Here is a 16,019-nt window from a genome sequence, read left to right as displayed (position 1 = left end):
TAGAGTCTATTTCGGGTAACACAAAAAGGCTGATCCGTGCAGGCTCTTGAAGGCCTTACTGCATTCTGAACGTGTATTAATTTGCATCTCTATAAACTCGGTGGAAGAGCTGTAACGCATTGCAGGATTTTGTATGATTTTAAAATGTAAGGCCTTTGTATGTCCCACTGCTATCAACCCTTATCCGTAAAATCATATGCCTTTACGCATAAAAACACAAAGAGCTAAGCGGAATCTTCAAAAGGAATTTCGCAAGCAATTGACATCTTCTGACACTGCAAATAATTTGTGCTTGGTAGTACGAAAACACTGATAACAGTTACACATATATATATTTTTTAAAAATCTGATTCAGCATACGCTACATTAATCACAATGCGATTTGAAATCCAAGTGGTATTAGTTTTTAAACTGTCTGTTCTGAGTAATTATTACGCGCACGGACTGCCTGTATTGAAATGTTTCATAGAAGCATAGAAGAGCAGAAGTACTTGGCCATTTGCTCTCCCACTGACGATAGCGCGCTGGAGCGCGCGCCAGAGTGAGCGAGAGAGGGAGAGAGAGAGGGAGGGAGGAAGGATGAGAGAGCGCTAGCACCTCCGCCGGTCTGTGATAGAATAGACCAGTGACCAATAGCAGCATAGATGGGCCGTACCCAAGAAATCTCACAGTCTCGCATGGGCCCTTAAAGTTTGTTTGTTCGCGGAATGCGGTGCGTGATGAAAACGTGCGAGTTACCTAGTTCGGCAATAATCAAATGAATCAGGTTTGGGATATTACGCACATACACTGTGGACTTGCAACACGCTGACTGTGCCACCGGGCTCGCATCTCATTTACGTGACTGTTTTTTTCTGGCATAGTACTGACCAAAAGGCGACAAGGTAGATGTGTTTTTTCATTACACAAGATCCGAATATCAACGATTGTATCCTGGTGCCAATCCGACTGAGGGACACACTGCGGTACCACGACGCCTGAAGTTGTGGAGAAGTGGCAGTTTCGTGGGAGGAAATGGATGTTTCATTTTGATCACCTGGTCAAACGTGTTTTATTGAAACTCTTTCCGCAGAGGTTGCCGTTTGATGAGAAGACTAGATTCCCTCGGTATGGACTGAAACCTGGCATTCCAGTAGTGAAAAAGATAAGCTTTATGTAGCTACCAGCTGGTTGCTAAGAAGGGTTAAACAGTATCTAAAGGGAGTTGGAAAATCCAGCCTTTCTTCCACACGGATCAACTCATTGGGTGGGAGCTGAGAGAGAGACAAGAGTCCCCAGCAAATCAGGAGCTAATTGATTAAAGAGACTTCATTTGAATAGGGGGCTGGCGAGGTGCCAATCGCCTTTCAAAGAGCCCCTGTATGATTAATCGCAGAGCATTATTGATAATCATAACAGGACACATGCGCGGTGGATGGGCTCGATTTCCGTAATTTTGAGAAGATTTTTTGGTGATTTTTTATTCTTTCCTGGCTGATGTTTGAGCCAGCATGTCGCGAAGGAAACAAGCGAAGCCGCAGCATTTCCAGTCGGACCCGCAGCTGGCCTTACCCGAGCACAATGGTAAGTTCGTGCAGCTCGACGAGGCTCACTGAGCTGTCCTCATGCATGCGAAGCCCGATGTCCGGCTTTCTTGTACTATGCGGGGCTGCTTGACACCAAATAGCAGGGATATTCTATTGAGAACTTTTCGACAGAATTCCTCATTCGCTGTAGCGATAGTCAACAGCATTGCTTCTGAGCACAAACATCTAGGCAATTTACAACAAATGTAACCTAAATTGCAACATATATTCATAGTTTGCCTCCACAATAGCGCTGAAACACTCGTAATGGTCCAGTGTGTCTTTATATCCAAACACGGATTGACGCGGCGAACCATTCCTCTTTTGATAGCCAATACTCGAAAATTAATGCGAAAAAATACTATTTAGTTGTTTTCACTAATGAAGCACATCATATATTGATATAGGGAGTGGATTTGATTCGGGAATAGTTAGTAGTAGAATGATCGGCCGGTTAAAGTTGAGTACAGTTAGGGGAGTAAAGCGGTCTGCCGTAAAGGTTTTGCCTTTGTCCCTACCGTTAAGTTCGTTTCATTGCCCCTAATAACAATGAACTCCTTGATCGACTAAATTCAGTTAGCTTAAGATGCAGGCCTGCTCAATGTTTTATTCCAATATGCCTCGTTCCAGAGTGTTCTGCCTAAACTTTTACCAATGTGCCTGAGAAGCACGCTTTAGACTTGTTTCGAAAACTCAAACCAATGTCGTGACTTGAAGTGTAAACTTTATATGAACATGAAAATTGAAAGTAAAAGAAATCACTGCCCCAGTTTTGCTGAACAGTTTAAAAGGCTTAACTCTGTTAAAATGGGAGTGCAATGTCCCGCTGAAGCTGGAGAAACGCATCGCCTGGCGTAGAGTGACACGCAGTGTCCCTCTCCACATCATCTGTTAAAAACTTTTTTTCGCTGCGTTACGCATAGGCTAAACAAACTCTTTTGAAATGGTAGCTCCACTATTTATTTTTAAAGTGTCTTTCTTGTCGTCACTTCTGGGAAGACTGCTTAAAAAAACTCAAACTTTCGAAATATTTAAAGTCAGCATAGGGCATACACCGCCATACTCTCTCTCACACACACACATACGGACACACACACTCTCTGTGTCAGACTAACTGTTTAGGGCAGAAGTTTTGCTCGTATGTCTTATGTATTTAGACCTTGTGTATTTAAGACCTTTATGAGATTTGATTGAGAAATGTTTTAAATTGTAGGCAAGTTATCTTCCTTAGCTGTGTGTGTGTGTGTGCTGGTGTGGTACAACCTAGGCTACTTTTCAATATCAATACGAACATTCTTAAAACGTAGAGAACTAGGACGCAACAGTCCACCAACTTTTGTGTTTTCAATAGGCCTAGTGAAAAACGCAAAGGCTTAAAATTGAAAAAGGGGGAAAAAAAACTCCAAACGATCTTTGCAACTTGGTGTGAATACGTCAGTGTTGCCCTCAGACTCAAAGTGTATCTTTCTTGAGTCATGGGTTTGTTTACAGTAAAAGGCCGTTAGCTACATAACGTTTTGTCCTTTTATGTAGTCTGACTGTTTTTGGGGAAAATGTTGTTAAAATCAGCCTAAATATCCTCATTGTAGATATGGTCGACTTAACTGGCCTATAGATTTAGGCCAGTGGTGTTCATATTTAATTGCATAATTCCAATAGGTTAATATTGTCTGAAAATATCGGTTGGATAATGTGTTATATATTTTTTGGTTACAATCAAGCACCCAAGCTTTATGACTCAATCGTATTGTGGAGTGTAGTTTTGCATTTTTAATAAACGCTTATGTAAACGAATAAATGGGTTATTTTTAATGTGTTAATAATTCTTGCGCTCATAATGGGTTTATAAATGTGTAATGCACTGTAATACAGCCTACGTTTAAGTTATGTATATTTAAAATGTACAAGTAAGCCCTGAAACATTCTCAATGTAATAATACGTCTCAATCAGTGCACTGAACTGACAGTGTGTCATTTTATTTAACGGCAATTTGTGGAAGATTATAGTATACTTGATATAGGCCTACCCGTTACATAAGTGGAGTGAAAAACTCTGTGGCATCATGTATATTTAAAACTCAAGGTTGTGCAAACACATGGTAATAATATAAAATAGTTCATATGAAAGACTAAAGCGTTCCCAAAAGATGAACAAATTGTGCGTAAATTCCTATGGCTATGTCTGTTCCAAATCGTCGCTTTCCTTGACCTCACCAAATATACCTCAAATTTAATAAAGACGTGAAGGACAACATTTGTCATCGCTGACGGCAAACTGAAGGCCATAGTTTGGCAAACAGTCCTGAAGAGTGCCCACTTGTCAAGAAGTCTTTGCAGTAATGCCTCACAATTTACCTTTTTTCCCCATACTAACACGAAATGTCTGAGGAGAAATTACACTGAAATATGATTAAAAATTTAGGTGAGGGAATAGAGGCCCATGTGAATCAACACATTTGGGCATTTTCTTGTGATTGAAAAAAATCCCCTTGAGTATTTATGCAGTGCTTAATTAAATTGGAGAGGTATACATTTGTCATAGGCTTCTAGGCCTGTTGGGATCTTGCTGGGTACCATAGCGAGGCAGAGTGGAATCAGGGGCAGGGGGTTGGGGGGGGTGGCATCTCCTGAACCCCCTCCTCACCAAGAGGTGTTGGGGATGTTGAGCTGTTTTAACCTTTGCCAACCTCCCTCTGTGAGGAGGTGATGGAAGTTCAGGGCCTGGTGCGCTCCCCTCTACCTTGTCATTGATCCCCCATGCTCAGAGCCACAGGCTGCCGAGTCGGAACCCCCTTGCTCTGTTTGCAGAGGAGAGGAGAGGAGTGTGGTGTAGAGGAGAAGAGGGGGGGTTATCAATGTGGCCGCCATCCCCTTTCACCTCTCCAGAGTGCCCCCCACCCCTCCCAGAGGGAGATTGGCAGGGCAGCCCCCCTCACACTGTTGTACCCCGCAAACAACAGGGATTCGGTTACTTGTCATTTTGCCAATGTTTATATAGTGGACGTCTACGGTAGATGTGGCCTGAAGGACTTTGCCTCTTTTCCGTGTTTCTCTCCTCTTTTTTTCCTCTGCTTTTTTTTCCTCCTCTCTTCGCTCCTCTGCTCTTCTCCTCTTTCCCACCCCTCCTGTAAGCAAGCAAGCAAGCGGTGAGCATGTCACTGGAGCAGGCCAGCAGCAGCAGGCCGGCAGGCATGGAGAGAGAGAGAGACAGAGGGGCTCACACTCGCACTCCTTCCTGCCCAGGGGAGGCTGCTTAAAGCGGCACCCCATCTAGTGTTGGGAGAGACGAGAGGCGAGAGGCTTCCCCTGTGTGGTGCGTTTAGGGCGTTAGTGTGTGAGGAGGACGAGGAGAGAGCGAGAGGGCTAAGGAAGTCCAGCTCCGACCCTGAAGTGCACTGGTCTCTAGGAGCCCTAGGCAGCCAGCAGGACGAACGTAGGCACTGCACACCTCCTCCTACCTCTATCACTTTCTCTCTCTCTTTCTTTCTTTCTTTCTTTCTTTCTGTCTTTCTTTCTTTCTTTCTTTCTTTCTTTCTTTCTTTCTTTCTTTCTTTCTTTCTCTCGCACTGCTCCTTCTTTTCTGTTCTTTTAAAAAAAATCTTCCTCTCCCTATTGTTTCACTTCTCACCTGTTCGAGGCTGTGTGTATCGGTCTTTCTTTTAGTAGAGATGTTTTTCTGTGTGTGAGTGTGTGTGTGAGTGTGTGTGTGTGTGTGTGTGTGTGTGTGTGTGTGTGTGTGTGTGTGTGTGTGTGTGTGTGTGTGTGTGTGTGTGTGTGTGCGCGCGCGCATGTGCACGCGCGTGTGTGCATGCCCTCTTGTTTTCTTGTAGGCCTGTGATCAGGCGTTTCGGTGGCATGTTGATTATGCGATGATCCAACACTAGGGCACTGTTCCCATTAAAAGTTGGACTTCGGTTCCGTGTAAGGGGCAGCGTAAATGCACATATCCAAGGCAGAAAGGGAGCTTTTGCAAGCACTTTAGAGCGTAAATATGTATCAGAAGTCGCTGTGCAAGATGGGACTTTGTGTTCAGGCGAGTACAGTTTAGCAAATACCCGCAGTGAATACACAGCATACAGTATGTAATATAGTATTGTTGGGCAGGATGATATTTCAACAATTTCTTGCACATTGAAAAATATCAATAAATGTGCAAGGATAACAGGATATAATTTTATTTGACGACGTGAAGAAATTATAACATTTCACACCTTTTTCACAGTCATACTGCCTTTTAGAATAATTTTCACGCATTATAGAGATTACCCAAATATGGCAACACCATATATGGGCACTTTGATAATTGTTTGCTATTTTCAAAATTTTAGTTTATATTATGGTTTCTCCCTGGTGTGTTGAGTTTTTCTCCAAACATGATGAGCCATTTTATCGTATTTTGATAAATGCTGGCAAAATATTTAGGACAAACATAGCTGTAGCACGTTACACAACTGTAGCCTTTAAACCTGTTATCAATGCATACATTATATAGATGATCTTTTGTACGTTTTTGACATCATAATCACCTTAAATACTAGTGTTTCGACTAACTTAAGCACACTCTATGGATTTGTTACGAAATATTTAAGAACAGTCTTGACGTTTACACTGACATGTGTAAGAGAGTTAATGTTTTAAAGTCTAGCTGTTCAATTTACCGAACGTCTGATAATGGAAAACTTGAGTTAAAATATGACTAAATCATGTCTCACCACTGTAGTGCACAGTTGTGACCTTGTGAAACTAAATATCTTTAAGGAAATTATGAAGCTTTGATTTGATTTGACTGAAGGGAAAAAAGGAATAAAATCTCTGACCTTTCAAAGCATGAGGAATTATGTTACTACATTGTTATAAAAAAAAAATTCTAAAAAAAAAAGAAAAAAAAAAGAGAGAAGCACACACAGGGAGTTCAATTTCATCCAGAACATCTTACAGTGGTATATTTGTGAGCAGAGGAGAGTAGGGTTTAGGAAATAACTCTTTTCACATCAGCAGTTGACAAGAGAGTTGTTGGGGGGACCATGTAGAGGAGTGGGGCTGAGTTGATATTAAAAAGTTTTCATCAGAGGTTGAAGCTTCCCGTTTGCATTGCATGGCATGGCATGGCACGCCGAGTGTGAGTCCTGGCTTTACTGTCATGGCAACTCTGGCCCCTGTTATCTGATGTCCTAGTGCAGAGAAACATTGAGGGGAGATAATCCCTGAATTAAACAGGATCTGGCTTTGAGTCGGGGCCCCCGAGATGAGCAGAAAAAGGGGGGGGGGGTGTTGCTGCCTGCCTGCCTTCCACCGCCACTGCCACCTCCACCACAGCCGTGGCCGGCCGGCCAGCCAGCGCTCCCATGCTGGGTGAACAATGGGAAGCCATCCTGTCCCCCTCCGAGGGGTCGGCCGGCAGGGCCAGCACTTCTGCCTATACCGGGGTTTCATTTGCAAATGAATCCCGCCGACAGGCCCCAGCTGATGAAAATGTAGAGGGCAGCGACACCGGCAATGAAAAGAGAAGGGGGGATTCATAGAGAATTGCAATTTGTAAATCAACTTGTATGTTAAACAGCAAGATTTTTGCGCAACAATGAGGAGGGGTGTCTGTAAGACTAGGGTGGGGTTTGGGGGGCTGGGATTGAGGAGGTGGGGTGGGGATGTTTTGGGATAAGTCTTGTTCTAGGGGGAGGGGGCAGCAGTCTTTTTGACTTGGCCCTTTTCAAACAACTCTTGCGTTTTTGAAATGAGAGTGAACACAACAAAAAAACCTGTTCCTCTCTTCTCTTGTTTTTTTTTAAACGTTGGCAGCTTTTGTTTTTTGGCGTCTGTCTTTTATGGTGGTCAGCTCATTTGCACTTGAACTGCTGTCATCGAGATTCTGGCCTGTGGCAAAAGTCATTTATGATTCTGTGTAAAGGTGAGAGCAGCCTTTTTTGTGGCATCCACTTATTAATTGCAGCAACATGACTTACTAACTTGCCTTTGTTTTACTAGCCTATGTTGTGTTTACATTTGATGGCTAAATTACCAAATACTTGCAAGAAGTATTTTTTGTGTGTGGAATTTTATTTAGTGTCTTTTACAGCACAGTCACATGCGTTTGTGTATAGTACACACATTGGCTTAAAATCATCTTGGATTGTTTTTCTTCTAAAAGACATGTTCATTTTCAGGTTTTTGGACAACTTTTAAAATGAAACTTTGTGGTTGACACGGAGGCCAAATTTAACTCGCATATAAAATAGTCCATGACAGCCCATAGTCGGTCGTGTTTGCTTGCTTGCTTGTGGTGTGAGGACGGAGGGGGTTAGACGGCTCTAGCCGGCTGGCTCTGTGGCGTGAATGTCCGAGTGAGTGCAGAGAGCCATCGTGAAGCAAGAGGGGCTCGCTGTTGTTCTTGTCAGCGTCTTGATTGCAGCTCGCCTGGATACAAATTAGTTTAGTGACAGGGATAACCTGTCCAAGGTGCCTGCAGTCGGTTGAAAATGAGCAAAGTTGACAGCAAATTGAAAGTCTAATAAGTCCTTCAAATGGTTGATTTGCACCCAGTGGACAAGTAGACATTGAAGTGTATGAAGTATTGGAAATCAATGCTCCTCTATGAAATTTCATTAGGGTCCAATGTCCGTAGTTCATAGTATTTTATGTTTTGATGGATTATCTGAAAATGATGATTGCCTAGGATAGATTGGCGAAACCCAGAGATGTCTTCAAAGATCACTTTTAAGCAAAAGTTAAGGGGTGTTATTGATTTATTTTTTTCTCTTTTTTTTCTTTCTTTTTTTACCCCTCATCCTGTTACTCATCATGGTGTGGTGAAATCCGTTTCTTTTGTCAGTTATGGATTTACTGTTTCTTTTTTGATAGCTGTTTTTGTGAATGCATCAAGAGGGATAAGTGTTAAACTGATTAACTCAAGATTAACAACAAAAGAATTTGAATAGATAAAGCTGCTTCTTCAGCTGAAAAACATTTCTAATCCTCTGTTCTCCCCTCCTGTGTGTGTGTGTGTGTGTGTGTGTGTGTGTGTGTGTGTGTGTGTGTGTGTGTGTGTGTGTGTGTGTGTGTGTGTGTGTGTGTGTGCGTTTCTCCCCCTCTCTCTTTTTCTTTTTTTTTCCAGGCGACGCAGAGGCCTCCTTGGAAGACACCCCCTGCAAGGAAACGGATGCCCATGTCTGTGGCAGATGTTGCGCCGAGTTCTTTGAACTATCTGATCTCGAACAACACCAGAAGAATTGCACTAAGAATCAATTAGTTCTGATTGTGAATGAGAATACAGCGTCCCCTTCCGGAACATTCTCGCCCGGCTCCCCCCCACATAATCCTGATGAGCAGATGAATGACACAGTTAATAACACAGATCAAGTGGAGGGCTGCGACCTTTTGGAGCAGAACACGCTCGACAAAGAGGAATCCATGGACATGGACGCGTCAGGGATCTCGACCGAGGATGACGACAGAGGAAGAGATAATGTCGAAGAAGGCACCCCCCTCAATGGCAGCAGCATTGGTGGCAACAACAGCAGCAGTAGCGATGTGGGTGTGAGTGTGGGTGGCAACAGTGTTTGTGGTGGCAGTGGCAGCAGCCAGAGTGGCCCCGTGGTGGGCAGCTCTCCCATCTCCACGTCTCTACCTCACCCGCTGGGCAGCCTGACGGAGCTGGGCAACATCTCCATGATCAATAGCAACGTCATCATCGAGAACCTGCAGAGCACCAAAGTGGCTGTGGCCCAGTTCTCACAGGAGAGTCGTACCTCCACGGGCAGTGGAGGAGGAGGAGGAGGAGGAGGAGGAGGAGGAGAAGGAGGAAGGGGCCAGCGGATGGCCGTGCCGGCCTTGATGGAGCAGCTCCTGGCCCTGCAGCAGCAGCAGATCCACCAGCTGCAGCTCATCGAGCAGATCCGCCACCAGATCCTGTTGCTGGCCTCCCAGTCCCCCGAGATGCAGGTGCAGCCCCCAGCCTCCTCTCCTGCGGGCTCCCTGGGGGGCTCCAGCGCCACCAGTCCGCTGGCCACCCTCAGCTCCCACCTCTCCCAGCAGCTGGCGGCCGCCGCGGGCCTGGCCCAGAGCCTTGCCAGCCAGTCTGCCAGCATCAGCAGCCTGAAACAGCTGGCCGGCGGCACAGCGCACTTACCTCAGAGCGGCACGTCCGGGCATCATGACGAGGCGTCCCAGGGGGGACTGAGGGCACCTGTCGTCAGCGCCCAGGCGGGCGACAAGCGTCCAGCGGCCACCAGCCTCCACGCTCAGCTCAATCCCTCCCTGGCCAAGTCGAGCGCGCCGGCCTTTGGCATTGGCAACCTGCTTAACTCGGCCGCAAACCCACTTCTACCTCAACCCCCACCAGGCAACCCCATGTTCTCCAGCGCGCTGCCCAGCGTCGGCACCACGGTGGAGGACCTGAACTCGCTGGCCGCGCTGGCGCAGAGGAAAGGCAAGCCGCCCAACATCTCGTCCTTCGAGCAACACAACAAGAGCAGCTCGGAAGAGGCATTCTTCAAACACAAGTGCAGGTTTTGTGCCAAGGTGTTCGGCAGCGACAGTGCCTTGCAGATCCACCTGCGGTCTCACACGGGCGAGAGGCCCTACAAGTGCAACATCTGCGGCAACCGATTCTCCACGCGCGGCAACCTGAAGGTCCACTTCCAGCGCCACAAGGAGAAGTACCCCCACATCCAGATGAACCCCTACCCCGTTCCCGAGCACCTGGACAATATCCCGACGAGCACTGGCATTCCCTACGGCATGTCCCTGCCTCCCGAGAAGCCGGTCACCAGCTGGCTCGATAGCAAGCCGGTCTTGTCCACTCTCACCTCCTCGGTGGGCATGCTGCTCCCGCCGACAATTTCAAGCCTGCCGCCGTTCATCAAGAAAGAAGAGAACCACTCGGTCGCCATAACTAGCCCCTCCAGTTTAGCTAAGAGCGACTCGGCAGGTGCGGCAGAGCCCTCGGCTAAAAGCAACGATGGCAGCGGGTCTGCAGAAGGCGAGAGAGAGGCCACCCTGCCCACCTCCAACGGGAAGAGCGAGGAGAGCAGCCAGTCCTCCAAGCTGGTCGGCATCATCGGCTCTGCCGGAGGCGAGAGCGGCCCCACGGAGTACACCATGTCCAACAGCCCGCCCATGGCCACCAACCCCCTCATGCCACTCATGTCCGAGCAGTTCAAGGCCAAGTTCCCGTTTGGCGGCCTGCTGGATCCCCTGCAGGGGTCGGAGACCTCCAAGCTGCAGCAGCTGGTGGAGAACATCGACCGCAAGGTGACGGACCCCAACGAGTGCGTCATCTGCCACCGCGTGCTCAGCTGCCAGAGCGCGCTCAAAATGCACTACCGCACCCACACCGGCGAGAGGCCCTTCAAGTGCAAGATCTGCGGCCGGGCCTTCACCACCAAGGGCAACCTGAAGACCCACTACAGCGTGCACCGCGCCATGCCCCCGCTCCGGGTGCAGCACTCCTGCCCCATCTGCCAGAAGAAGTTCACCAACGCCGTGGTGCTGCAGCAGCACATCCGCATGCACATGGGCGGCCAGATCCCCAACACCCCGCTGCCGGACAGCTACTCCGAGTCCCTGGGGTCGGACGCCGGCTCTTTCGACGACAGGAACTTCGACGACCTGGAGAACATGTCCGACGACTACATGGAGGGGCTGGACGAGGGTCCGGACAGCAGCAGCATTCCCGACACCCCGCGGTCGGTCGACATCTCGCAAGACAGTCTGTGCAACTCGCCCAACCCACAGGAGCAAGCGGGAGGAGGCAACGAGGACCAGGAGAAGGGCCTCCAGCAGCAGGGCTCCATGGAGGAGGACCTGCAGAGCCAGGGCAGCAAAGTCAAGGCCACCGAGAACGGACTGCTGGATGGAGACCATTTCACGAACGACTCCTCGTCCCTAGGGGGCGACATCGAAAGCCAAAGTGCAGGAAGTCCGGCCGTCTCTGAATCTACCTCTTCCATCATGCAAGCGCCGTCGCCATCCAGCGGCATGCCCCAGCATCATCATCATCAGCAGCAGCATCAGCAGCAACAACAGCAGCAGCGAAAGTCTCCAAGCCTGGACGAGCGCCATCAAAGAGCCATGTCTCTGGAGCACAGCATGCACATGCAATCACACCCGAGCCTGGGAGTCAGCGCCCTCGACTTGACGTCCATGAACTCCACGAAAGACGCCCTGGGCATGCTCTTCCCGTTCCGCGAGCGCATCGTGCCCAAGAACACCTCGTGCGACCTCTGCGGCAAGACGTTTGCTTGCCAGAGTGCCTTGGACATCCACTACCGAAGCCATACCAAAGAGAGGCCGTTCATTTGCACGGCCTGCAACCGGGGATTCTCCACCAAGGGCAACCTGAAGCAGCACATGCTCACCCACCAGATGCGTGACCTGCCCTCGCAGCTCTTCGAGCCCTCCAACAACTCCAGCCTGTCCTCCAGCTCCAGCCCCTCCCTGCTCTCCATGGGCTCCCTGTCCTCCCTGTCCTCCATGATCAAGTCAGAGGTCAACGGATTCCTGCCGAGCTTCCACCCGGAGAGCAACAGCATCGGCGGCGGTGGCAGCATCGGCGGCGGTGGCAGCATCGGTGGCGGTGGCAGCAGCATCGGCGGCGGTGGCAGCATCGGCGGCGGCAGCAGCGGTGGCAAGGACCTGCCCCCCGGCCTGGTCACCTCCTCGGCCTCCACCTCCCCGGTCCTGCCTTCGGCCCCGCCGCGCCGGCAGCCCAAGCAGCACTACTGTAACACGTGCGGCAAGATGTTCTCCTCGTCGAGCGCCCTGCAGATCCACGAGAGGACTCACACGGGGGAGAAGCCGTTCGCCTGCACCATCTGCGGCCGCGCCTTCACCACCAAAGGAAACTTGAAGGTAAAAAAACATGCACACACGCACACAAACACACACACACACACATGGGTAGAAGGCCCTAACCTGCTCCTTCTGCATCTTGCACCGCACATTCACCACCAAAGTAAACTTGAAGGTAAATAGTGACACACACACACACACACACACACACACACACACACACACACACACACACACACACACACACACACACACACACACACACACACACACACACACACACACACACACACACGGGTAGAAGGCCTTAGCCTGCACCATCTGCCTCATGCACCGCACATTCACCACCAAAGAAAACCTGAAGGTAAAAATTCCTCCCGCACGGAGCCGTGTGGAACCCCAGAAGTTGTGTAAAAAAAGGGGGCAAGATAATTACATCAACGTTTTCTTTGGTATTGAGAATTTTCGTAAATAACAGGCACAAAGTGGGCCATAATTAATGTTAATCATCTTGTTAGCCTTAGAGGTACATAAGCGGAAAAATTGAGTCACCCTCATTAATAGCAAAAAAGTGGGAGGGAACATTTAGGCCTGTGATATTCAGACCGCAGCTCTAGAATGGGTTTTTACAGTTACCTAAGGCTATTACTTGCAACTATGTCAAAGGATGCATTTTTTCATGATAATCTGTGGGGAGAAAAACATGATGTTCCCTTCATCCTAATGAACCACCGCCATGCGTGGGGATCAACGGGACTCAGAATGTGTTCTGCTGGCATACATGACCCCACTCACTCACTCGCTCAGCTGTGAAGAATAAGAGAAACCCGACACATCTCGGGCTTAGATTTCAGGAAGGAATATAAATCTGTAGCCAGCCCCCACCATCCCACTGAATAAATCAGTAATTGTAGAGGTCTGCTTGTTCATGTGAAAAGTCATGACACACAAGCACAGCGAGAGGGGGGGGGAACGAGGCCGCACAGGCCACGCTCTGCTCGCTCAGAAGCCAGTTTGAGTTTATTGAGATCATACTTCTCCGTGCAACATGGCTGTGCAAAGACAACAAAGATCTTTTTTTTGCATTTGGTGTAATTGGTTGACTCAATAAAGTGGGCTACACATATTTCAAATATTTTGCTAGGCAGTTGCAGATATGTCAGCAGCATATATATGTTTATCCTGTTACGGATGAGAGATAAACATAACTGTGTCACATGCTAAGAGATTTGCATGGTAACTGAAGTACATCTTATAGAAACTAATCCAATAATGACTAGGCCAATTATTCACATCACTCATGAGTTTTTTTTTCCCTCTGTATACAGAAAAGGAACAGTCTGTTCCTATGCTGAGGACACAGCAGCAGTAAATGTCAGAAACAATAACGCACACACAGGAAGGATGGTGGACAGTTGTATAGTCCTACACAGATCACAGTCTGCATTTATGGGGCTGTACGAACACGTACATTACATGTACAGTTCAACATTTATTCTATCCAAGAAAAGGCATTACCCACAGATGAAACATTACATATAGTGCTTTTTTTTTTACTTCAGAGGGTCTATCAAAGTTTCCAGAAAATGGGCCTATTTAATACTAAATACATTCATTATTTTCGCTCTTTTTTCCATTGCATCATCTCGTATGTTGTGGTACAGATTTGCAGCCAAATGTGTAAACATTGCTGATTTCTTCTCTTCCTTCCCTCCTCCTTCTCAATCTCTCTCTCTCTCTCTCTCTCTCTCTCTCTCTCTCTCTCTCTCTCTCTCTCGCAGGTCCACATGGGAACGCACATGTGGAACAGCGCCCCTGCCAGGCGAGGTCGTCGTCTGTCGGTGGACGGTCCCATGGCTTTCCTGGGCCCCAACCCTGTCAAGTTCCCCGAGCTCTTCCAGAAGGACTTAGTAGGCGGCGGCGGCCCGCGGCTCTCCAGCGCTGGTAACGGGGACCCCGCCAGCTTCTGGAACCAGTATGCCGCTGCCTTCTCCAACGGCCTAGCCATGAAGACCAACGAGATCTCGGTCATCCAGAACGGCGGCCTGCCGCCCTCCCTCTCGGGCAGCGTGGGTAACGGGGGCAGCTCGCCCGTGGGCGGCCTGACGGGCAGCCTGGACAAGCTGCACAGCAGCGTCAGCGTCGGCAGCAGCGAGCCCGGCGCCGCACTTGCGGGCCTGGAGAAAATGGCCGCCACCGAGAACGGGACTCACTTCCGCTTCACCAGATTCATGGAGGACAACAAAGAGATTGTCACCAACTAGTGTGAGACTTTTTTTTGGTCATTGAACGAACCCCCCGTATAAGTATTGACATCACACACACACACACACACACACAAACACACACGCACATACAGCAATGCCTGTATAAACAGACATGCACATGTAACACACAGAAGAGATATCTGCATTCATGCACAGAAGGAGAACAAAGGAAGGAGTTCAAAGTGACTGATCTGGCTTGCCATTGAAACTTAATGAACATGAGTGTGAAGAGAACTTGTTTTTTTGTACAATGTACAATCTGTTATAGTTTTAAAAGGAGCCTATTTATTAGTGAGTATAACCTTGCTCGGAAAACCAAGTGGAAGCATTAACAGTTACTTAGTTTTGTTTTGTTTTCCCTTTCTCTTTCTCTTTCCCTTTCTCCTCTCACTCTCTTATCTCTCTCTCTCTCTCTCTCTCTCCTTCTCCCTCTCTTATTTCCGCCTGAATGGACCTGTATGAGTGCTTAAAACATGTGCTTTTGGAAATTAGTATATCTGGGTAGAATACTTTACCTTGGCATTAAATTATTTTCTATCTGTAGTATATATAACAAAAAATGTTGATGTTCATGTAATGCATTAGATCTTGAGTAAGCAAAACAAACCGGTGGTTGTACATAAGGAACTGCTCTGTACTAGGTGGTCGACCAGCTGTCTATTAACTTTTCCTCCACTGGAAAAAAGAAAAGAAAAACATTGAAACTTCAGGCAATGGACTAACCAGTATAGTCCTACAACCATCTGCTCAACTATTCTTTTTATTTCTTGAGGAAAAAAAGTACCGGTAACTGCATTTCAGTCTTTTGTTTTAGAGAAAATACACTTTGTTCTTAAATGTTCCCTGTATAGTGCTTTTTATTCTATGTTCATTTGTCTGTTTTGTTTCTTTAAACCTTTTGGCTTACTGGCTGTATACTTAAAATACAGAACAGTTTTTCGTGAAGAGAAGAACTTTTAAGAAAAGGTCTCCATCCTGGTTCGAACTTCAGAAGAAAAAAAGAAAGAGGGAAAAAAGAAATGCCTTGTGGGTGTGATTGTTTTGTTTTGTTTTTGCGTTAACGTGCTGGATTCCATGTTGCTGCTATATACTTGAGCATCCTCCCCATTGACATCAAATGCAAAATGTGCAGATGCGCTCTGTAAATATTATCAGATGTGGAACCACAAATTCCATCACACAACAAATGTACATATTATTGCTCACAACAAGACAACGTCCATCTTGGCCAGGGGGGACAAAATAATAGTGTTTTTATGAATATAAATATATAATAGGTTTGAAAACCATTGGACTGTTACATGCACTTTCTTGGAAAGTTGGAAAGATCTTTATGGGTCCAGTTTCTCTACACTTTAATACCTACTAACATCTAAGATACTGTAATTCTTTACTCTAATAA

The 16,019-nt window shown here is 47.3% G+C and overlaps 1 protein-coding gene across 2 annotated transcripts in view; it reads left to right on the top strand.

The window, feature by feature from the left end:
* The first annotated feature begins 705 nt into the window (after positions 1-705).
* Positions 706-16,019, top strand: part of sall1a (spalt-like transcription factor 1a) — a 17,381-nt gene continuing 2,067 nt past the window's right edge. Inside the window, exons 1-3 of one of the 2 annotated variants that reach the window (XM_063188884.1) lie at positions 706-1,563; positions 8,674-12,410; positions 14,132-16,019. The exon at positions 14,132-16,019 is cut by the window's right edge and continues 2,066 nt beyond it. In XM_063188884.1, the coding sequence (XP_063044954.1) occupies positions 1,491-1,563; positions 8,674-12,410; positions 14,132-14,614 (4,293 nt within the window). In that variant the 5' untranslated portion in view covers positions 706-1,490 and the 3' untranslated portion in view covers positions 14,615-16,019. Of the gene's footprint in view, positions 1,564-4,730; positions 4,999-8,673; positions 12,411-14,131 lie in introns of those variants that run through there. The other variant, XM_063188885.1, reaches the window with a different exon arrangement.

This window comes from Engraulis encrasicolus, chromosome 22 (assembly GCF_034702125.1).
Source record: "Engraulis encrasicolus isolate BLACKSEA-1 chromosome 22, IST_EnEncr_1.0, whole genome shotgun sequence".
NCBI classification, from domain to species: domain Eukaryota; kingdom Metazoa; phylum Chordata; class Actinopteri; order Clupeiformes; family Engraulidae; genus Engraulis; species Engraulis encrasicolus.
The sequence above is the reverse complement of the archived record's forward strand: the minus strand, read 5'-3'. Positions and strand labels throughout refer to the sequence as shown.